Raw genomic sequence first — 9,251 nt, forward strand, 5'->3', positions numbered from 1 at the left:
GTAATCCCAACACCACACCAATCGACATGTTTGCCAAACTTAGCATGTAAGACGGTTTGTTTGTCGTTGACCCGACTTCATATTGAAGCCTTGTAAAAGCTCTTCAATATCTAACCATCATGCGTCATGATACCACCTAAGTCGTCCAATGAGCATGTCTCTTTATGCATGGACCCCAAGAGCCGTTTTTTCAGCTTCTCAAATGATACATAGTATCCACACGAACAATATGAATCTTTCCTTTTCAAGTTGCTAGTTATAGTTTGTAACTAAGAAGAATGAGAGAAATGTGGGATGAGAACACCGAATGTAAATTTTCAGTCAACCAATTGTCTTACATCTCTCTCTCTCTCTTTATATATAAGTGAAACGATGATCATGTCACCTAACATACAGTAGACTTCAATGCTTGTAAGAGATGCTACATTTCTAAAAGTCATAGCTATACCTTTTTCACTCATCACAATCTATACTTTGTGCTTTTTTCACATATTTGATGGGCAAGTCTATTCTTGTCTTTACCTAGTATTGTGATGCATGACATGATATCCGATTTTAATTTAATCAAATTAAATTAATACCCAAATAGATATATTAATCGAACATTTTAATTATTGAACTCTTTATGTTGCTTTGTTCTCAATGTCGTACATGACATGGATGTGTCATTCTTGTTATATACAATCCATATAATCTTGATTCCTGAATAAAATTATAAAATAAATGAGTTTCACATACCGATTATCTTATCATCCATGCATTTCCTTAATACTATTCAATTAAGAGGCCTAAAGACATTATTCATATAATAAAGAACGAACAAATATTAGCCCAAAGAATAGAGTTTATTTTGGTTAAAAACTTTTAAAGGGTCTTAAATGACCCGGAATATTTTGACAACCTTTATTGAAACAGTAAATATTGAACCAAAAAAAAAATAAACATGATCATAATTCAAAAAAATACGATGTGTAGTTGAATTCAGTTGAAATTAAATGAAATATAATGATAACAAATATACGGGAAAAACAATAATCTTCAAATATCAAGTCATGTTTGTTTAACCCATCATTGTTTGGTTCATCGGAGGAGTCATCGTTTGATACTTCGCCATCTGTTGATTCCTCGACATATTTCCTTGCCATCCTAAATGTGAAATTTGAAAGTAGTTAATTACAAGAAAAATGTGAATCAACAAAGGCATACGGCCGGAAACGACCATGGTAGATTGTTTTGTTGCAAAATACAACCAGGCCATGTACAGACCGTATGACAATACAGGGCATCATAAGCCGAAGGGGCGTCGAGTTTTTATGTTATTAGCTTTCGTCTAATCATATGGGCTATAAACAGCAGGTCCAAGCCATTCAGGACATCAACTAAACGACTATTCTAATTAAAGAAGGAGAGCGTGAATATGGTCATCAAACAAGTGAACAACCAAGTAGATTCCTATTGTTCCTCATCCCTTCTCTCTTGACTGTTTTAATTCCTTCGGCGTGGGATGAGCGACCTCATTTGACTAGGTCTCAAACCCTTTAGAAAATCATACCTTATGTTTGTTTAAAAAATCAACATAGGGGTATTTTTTTAGTATTTCAGCACATGACATCAGAAACCCCATGACAAGTCCTGAATACAACGATAGGAATATATAATTTGTCGCTAAAATTACAGCTAGCAATGTTAATTAGCTTTTAGCGACAAACATCAATCAAGGATTTGCAAAAAGAACCCATTGCATTTCACATATTTAATGATTGCGTACAAAAATGCAACGTCTTCACAATTTTGTTTGTAACATTATTATAACTCTGAAACATAAAAACGAATCCGATATGCAAAGGACTAGGAAACACATCTCTTAACTTTTTCTATGAAAAACGATAAATTGCATCAAAATCAAACACTTTTAAGCTCCCTTCAAAACTTTTATTTTAGTGTTTATAACAATATATTTTAAAGAATAAAATTATAATAATTTCCATTTAAGGAAGATTATTTTACTCACAAAATATGCTATATATTTTATTCACAAAGTTGTATAGCACATGAAACCTGTGTCCAACACCAATTTGAGGGTCATTTTCTGAGTCATTCAGTGATTAATACTGGAGAGAGACCGGAGATCGAACCCAAAACCTGTATTATTTTCGGACAAAGTTACCGTACCCCTTAGCTAACTAAGTTACTCATGTTATGTGATAGTTGTTACAATTTTCTTGAATTTGAATGTAATTTTCAGTAGATTACATGTTTAGTATATGTGATTATATGATACATTTTTTTGTTTTTTCAGTTATTTGTTCAAAGCTTTTATTTTGTGAAGTGTATCGTATCTTTAATGTAATTTATATGGTGGAAAAATTCTTCCCAAACTTTACCTCTTGAAATAAATATCCACGATAGAATTTCTCTAAGTCTTTTTAACTTTAAAATATTCTTGATATATGATCAAGACATATTGGAAGTTTAATGAATTATAATTATTTAATTTTAAAAATAGTCATTTATTTTAACGAAAAAGTATATGATAATATATACATTAAAATTCAAAAACTCGGATTTGTTTTCTCAAGTTTGTTAATTTCCAACAACTTTGGTTCCTTCATTTAGTTGTCCTTTACTTTTTATGTTAAAACATGTTAAATAAGAGGTATTTTAGTTATTTTCATTCTTATTTTTATTCTAAAATTAAAAATCAATTTCTAGTTTAAATTTTGAACAGTAAAATGAAAAAAAAATTGAACTTTTGTTAAAATTAAAAATTTAACATGTATTTTTTACTTTTCTTCGTTTTACAATTTAAAATTAAAAAATATAAATGTCTTTTAGATTTTAATAAGAGATAAGAAATTAAATAATGAAAATGACAAAAAAATTCCCCTCATTTAACTGTACTAAAAAAAGTCAATGACTGTTAGACTGAGAGATCAAAATCGTTGGAGATTGACAACGATAAAAAAGAAAATTAAAGTTTTTAAAATTTAAAAATAACGTCGATTAAAAATTGTAAATATTAAGAATCAAAAGTAAACTTTATTCATAAATTAATTATTATATTTTTGAGTGTGAAAAATAAACTTGTAATAGAAACATGTTATTGCACGTTGGAGGAATAGTAGCTAGGAAGCAACATAAAAACATAAACAAATTAGGTTTTATTGTAATGTAGGTTTATAATTATTATGTTCTGAATATAAAATAAATCAACTTGTTGTAAAAACAATATTCTTATTGTAAAGCATTAATAAAATAATTAAAATGTGCTCCTAAAATCATTAGCAATATACAAAAATTGAAGTGTACATATATATATATATATATATATATAGATAGAGAGAGAGAGAGAGAGAGACAGACTTGGGATCGCGTGAGGCTCGTGAGACCACCTTTTTACATTTAAAATTTCACAGCAAAACGTTGTGAAGGTAAAAAAAGTCGAACCTTCACAACAAAAACACTGTAAATATTACCTTCACAGCATTTTGCTGTGAAATTTCAAGTGTAAAAAAATGATTTCACGGGTCTCACGAAAACAGCGTGATCCACGTGATCCCAAGTCTCTTTCTTTATATATAAACAAATTAAAGATGAAAAAGGATTTTGTTTGTTAAAATTCGCAACAAAATGCAATAACTAACGTACCTATAGCAGGGTCCATGCCGTGGGACTTGAGTTCTCGGTATTCTTGACAAAGAGCACAATACTCGCAAAAGAAGTGTATCGCCCAGTCGGGTGCCGGAGTCTCCATCAGGCCGTAGCGGCTCCTGATCTTGGTGCGGTATGAGCATGACATTATGCAAGGAATTCCAATAAAGGCTGCTATTAAACCGTAGATGAGTCCGCTTGTCGCACATGCTGCAACAAAATATTGTAAAATCAATTAAAACACCTTTAATAGGGACACAAAATAGCATTAAATTCCTATATGATGCAAATTAAAATCCTTTCAGGGACGAACTACTTTCATAATCGTGGGTGTCCACTGCCATGCATACTACTAAACTGTTCTAACGAGGTCTTGAAGTTAATAGCTTGTAAAACTTCCGGTAGCCCTGAATGTATTCGATTCTAAACCAAACTAAACGAACACAATATAATATATTTAGTATAGAGGAAGAGTTCGGAAGGGTAAGATGTATATGAGCACCGGTTATTTAGGGACAGAATATGGCATCACAGGAAGATGATTTTCTTTGTTGTAAAATGCAAATATATGAAACAAACTAAAATGTGCAATGTAGCTTACAAGTTTGGCCATTGTCGACGATCTCTGCGATCTGTCCGAACGTTACGCATGGGAAACACAACGTCATGATAGCTGTTAAAGAACAAATACCAATAAAAAAGGATAGTTTATAGGTTTATATGATATGATGAAAAGAACATCGATATACAAATTTTAAGTATTGGAGTTAAATAGTTTAGTTTTGACATTGAGAGAGTTAGAATCACCATTTTCAGGATCTTCCATGCAGTCCAAAAGACCAGTACTCCATCCCTGAGTGGGAGCAAGATATTGAGCTCCAATGGGGATCCCATTGGGAGTACCCATTGGCACCGGCGTCTGATATCCAATCGTCCCTCCGTAGTTGACCACCTGCGGCTGAACATTACATGAGGTTGGCTGCTGAGATGAGTAGGCTGCCGACGGCTGCTGAGATGGGTAGGCAACAGGTTGTTCCTGAGGTGGGTAGGCTGCATGTTGTTCCTGAGGCGGGTAGTTCGTTGGTTGGTGCAGAGGTGGGAAGCTCGTGGGTTGTGGCTGGGGTTGGTAGGTTTCCGGTGGGTAGGCTGCATGTTGTGGCGGAGGTGGGTAGGATGCCGGGGATTGTTGAGGTGGGTAGGATGCCGGTGATAGGTGAGGCGGGTAGGATGCCGGTGATTGGTGAGGTGGCGGTGGCTGTTCAGTAGGTTGAGGTACGTAAGAACGAGTGGATAGTGGGCTGTTCGTATTCTGAATATTATCGGTGACATAAGCATCTGATGGTGGTGGTGGTGGTGGTGGTGGTGGTGGTGGTGATGACAGTGGGTTGTCATGGTGGTTTGGATAGCCTTGTGGTGGTGGTTGGACTGGGGTTTGATCGGAGGACAGAGGGACTGGATTAGCTTCGAGACGGCCCATTTTATCTCGAGTTATTTGCAAGACTTTAAAGCTTTTATTGGTTTCGTTGGAGTACCAAAGGAAATGCAAGAGGGCATATGATCCAATTAAATGATATGAATCTAACTTCTTTATAGCAAGCAGTCGAGCAATAGAGACATGAGTGTCAGCTGTCTTTCATGGGGAACAAGTATTTATATATACCTGCATTATTTTTATTATTGAATAACTAGATTATAAATAAAAATTACTCATATATACAGTTGGGATTACATAAAGAATTATTGGGTTTGGTAACATGGATTTTTTATTTTCATTTTATATAATGTTGGAAATAGTTGTCAAGCTTAGGGGCTGTTCGGTGAGAGCTTAATGGACTGCATAGAGATTATGGCTTATTCGGTAAGCTATATAAAGCTGTTCGGAAGTAGCTTAACGTCCACAAACATGACGTATTCGATCAACTCTAAAAGTTAAGTCATATAGACTCAACAGATTTATTCTCCTTTTACCTTTTTTTCCCATAGTCCTCCCTTCCTCACCATCCCGCCCCCTTTCTCATTTCCATCTCCTTTTTCTCCCTTGCTTCCTCAATCTAAACAAAAATGGCACTACACAAAGATTTGTTTAGTACTCCCTCCATCAATATCTGCTCCTCTTGTTGGATCAACCGATATGTTTACTGTTTTAAACAAATGGGTTGCATCCAAGATCAACGACTTCTCTCTCTTTGATCTACTCATCTTCGACAACTGGTTTTTTTCTTGTTTGTGCCTTGATCGATAGCTGTTCCCATTTCGTTTTACAGTTCTACATATACTATTTTCTTCTCCAACATTAGTACTTGATCACCTAGAATTAATTTACTACTACAGATTTGGGTTGCATTTGTTGTAACCGGTAAATATGGTTTCACTGTTTTACATATATTTGCATACAAACATACAATTATTTGATCATACTAAAGAAGTAGTCCTAAGGCCATTTCCATTCACTTTCCTCCAATATAGAAACTTGGGAATTAACTTTGAAAACTATCAATGCTTGGTTTTCCTTTATCTTTCTTGCATTGTAGATTCTACATTATTATTAGCTTACCTTTGTTATCATTCTATGCTTTAGTACTTCATTTAATAAAATTTATTCTAAATAGCAACTAATGGAAATGAATGGACCATCAGATCTTGAAATATCATTATTTCAACTTATGATTATAATTGTTCTGCTTATTTTTTAATTGAAAAGCTTTTGTTGTATTCCTTCAATGGTCTTATATGATAAGTTTACCAACATTCCGTTACCTCCCCTGGACAGCAAGTCTTGAAAGTTTACATTACAACTTGGTCTTCTAGTGAGAAATATTAAACAAACTGGAATTTTACTTCAATAATCATATGTCTATTTATTTTATGGTTTGAGTCTCAGTTTGAACTAGTTCTTGCAGCACTTCCTGCTGATACAACATCTTCAAAAAGTAGGCCATGCATTGTATGAGGAATTTTTTGGTTTAGATCCGGTCAAGTTTGTATTGATATGGTGCACTAACAGAATTCACATGATTGTGGTGTTTTCTTGATGCGTCATATCGAGTACTATATGGGGGAATTGCCTTACAGATGGAAATCAGGCCTTGATGTGGAATGACCAAACCAAGTGAAACAACTGCAATTATTGAGAAGGAAATACACAACGAAACTTTTGCTTTCAGAGATCAACCTAAGACGATCATTTATGATAACAGACTGTGAAAAGTTTAGCTCATTGGATGTGAAAGAGAAAACACATTTGCTTAAATATGCACAGGCCAACAGGGAAACAAGGTTCGCAAGCATTTAGAAACTGAGACGGCGTCATATTTCACATCATATCTACTAAATAGTTGTTCTTTTTGTTAGTAGTTTGGAACAAATACGTTAAAGGATATGTTAGTCTGGTATTTCGAGGTTTCTTAGACAAATGTTCAGGTATTACTTTATATCAAACGGATATTTTGATTTTTTCTCATGAATACATAAATGGTTTTTGAGTCACTGATGAACTTTTCTCATTTCAGTAAGCATTTAAATAAAAAAATCATCTTAAATATAACTCCATAATAAAAACCGGCAAGCAATAGTGATTCCACGCGATCGAAAACTTGAGCAAACATGAAAATGGGAATTATATTAAAGCAAATGGCTCAAAAACATCAAAAACGAGATAGTCCTACTTTTTCTTCGCTTGACAGTTACAGATATCGTGTTTAGACAACAACTTACATCCTCCCTACATATCCTCTTAGGCCAACTACTCTTCACCGCGGCTTTCTCAGCTGCACCAACCATTTTTTTGGATGTTCCACACCTTTTGTTCCTTATACCTGTAGCGGGACGTATCTCAATGTTATCGGGTCGTGAAAAACCAAAGATTTGTTGTATTCCACGTTCTTTTACGTTTCATCGAAGGTTCATATGTACGCTTTTTCGCTAAATCATACCCCAAGTCTTTAATCATAGACATAAATGATTCTAATTTCTCTTGGTCATATCTTAATATGTCCAACACATCATCGATAACGTCAAATGTATCATTTAATAATCTATGTTGATCTTCTCCTACGTCACATATTCTTTGAAGGTTGTTTTGTAGTTCAATCGACATAAGGTCGCGTCTCCATCTCCTCAAAATGTATTTTTTAGGTATAGATTCAACTTGAACGATTAAGAAACTGCCATGAACGATTTAGTTTGTCTTCGCACATTCCTTGAGCAGATTTGATCAGATTCAGAAGCTGCCTTGAGCGATTTAGGCAGTGAGTTGAGCGACTTAGTTCATATAATGAGCGATTATACTTGGTGTATTTTAAGCCTTGAGCGATTTAGGCAGTGAGTTGAGCGATTAAGAGTTAGTGGTGAGCGATTTATTTCAAGTAGTGAGCGATTTAGTTCTTGAAGTGAGCGATTTAGACTCAAGTTGTGAGCGGTTTAAAACATAGTGTGAGCGATTTAGTACTTAGTTTGAGCGATTTAATTCTTTGTTGTGGGTGATTAAGACTCAAGTTGTGAGCGGTTTAAAACAGTCTTGAGCGATTAAGGAACATAGTCTTGAGTGATTTAGATATTGTCTTGAGCGATTTAGACTTAGGCTTGAGCATAGTTTTGAGCTTAGGCACATCTTGAGTGATTTAGACACTTTTTCATTACATAATTTGTTTGAGCCTAGCCTAACTTTGCTAAGAGCCTTGGCTATGTCCTTTTGTTCATTATCTTTTTGAATATTAAGTCTTGTTCAACATATTTTATCATATAGGATTTCCAGGAATTTTGAGAAGTGTAATTTTTTTGATTGTATTTCTTTGATCAATTTCTTGAACTGCATAGATTCTTTATTTGATCAATCTTGATTTTCTTAATGGCAGCTTTTCTTGAGAAGGAGAATAAAGAGTTGAGAGTTCAGATATACAAGCTGGAGAAGAGCATAGTAGACTATAAAGACAAATACATAAACATGTTTTCTGAGAATCATGCTAGTGAGGAATTTATTGCAAATTTACAAAAAGAGCATAAAGAAGCATTGAAAAAAGTTGAGAATGATTCCAAGTATCAAATTAATAAACTTGAAAAATCTCTGGATGATGTAAGAAAAAATATGATATTGAATTGAAAACATGGAGTAAATCTAATAAAGATTTGTTTAACACACTCCAAAAAGTCCAGAGTGAATCTAGAGCTGAGGGAAATTCTTCAGGTAGAAAACATACTGAGACTGATGACTTAACTGATAAATTTCATAAGTCTGAAAGTGATCAGATTGAGTTAAGAAAGCTTCTGAACTTAGAAAAAGAAAAGGTTTTGGAAACTGAAAAGAGTTCCAATGTTGAAAGAACAGTTTTTGAAAAAGAGAAAAAGAGGTTTATTGAATTAGAGAAACGATTTGATGCTGAATGCTTATCTTATGAAAATAAGATCAATTCTCTTGAGCTGAACACTAGATTTCTTTTGAATCAAATCTCAGATTTTGAACAACTTAATCTTGGAACGAGCCAAGGTTGATAAAGAAAAGAAAGAGGTTGAACAAAAGTAGAAAGCACTAGATGAAGAGAAAAGACTGTTTGTTCTTAAAAAGAGAAACATTGTCAAGAAACATGCTGCAATTGCCAAAGAGC

The 9,251-nt window shown here is 34.0% G+C and overlaps 1 protein-coding gene across 1 annotated transcript; it reads right to left on the reverse strand.

Moving 5' to 3' along the window:
* Positions 1–932: 932 nt before the first annotated feature.
* Positions 933–5,128, reverse strand: LOC112524909 (protein PLANT CADMIUM RESISTANCE 4-like). The gene is made up of 4 exons (XM_025134853.1): positions 4,459–5,128; positions 4,253–4,324; positions 3,649–3,861; positions 933–1,146 (listed from the first exon to the last, which is right to left on the reverse strand). The coding sequence occupies exons 1-4, from the start codon at positions 5,126–5,128 to the stop codon at positions 1,061–1,063; spliced, it is 1,041 nt and encodes a 346-aa protein (XP_024990621.1). The 3' UTR covers positions 933–1,060.
* Between the last annotated feature and the right edge of the window lie 4,123 nt (positions 5,129–9,251).

This window comes from Cynara cardunculus, assembly GCF_001531365.2.
Source record: "Cynara cardunculus var. scolymus isolate 2C chromosome LG 13, CcrdV1, whole genome shotgun sequence".
Classification (NCBI taxonomy): domain Eukaryota; kingdom Viridiplantae; phylum Streptophyta; class Magnoliopsida; order Asterales; family Asteraceae; genus Cynara; species Cynara cardunculus.

Excerpts from the sequence above, each read along its gene's own strand:
- LOC112524909 (XM_025134853.1), bottom strand. The coding sequence starts at position 5,128 with ATGGGCCGTCTCGAAGCTAATCCAGTCCCTCTGTCCTCCGATCAAACC. Across the intron at positions 4,325-4,458 it reads CATGGAAGATCCTGAAAATG|CTATCATGACGTTGTGTTTC; the intron begins GTGATTCTAACT and ends GTTCTTTAACAG. Across the intron at positions 3,862-4,252 it reads CGTCGACAATGGCCAAACTT|CATGTGCGACAAGCGGACTC; the intron begins GTAAGCTACATT and ends ATTTTGTTGCAG.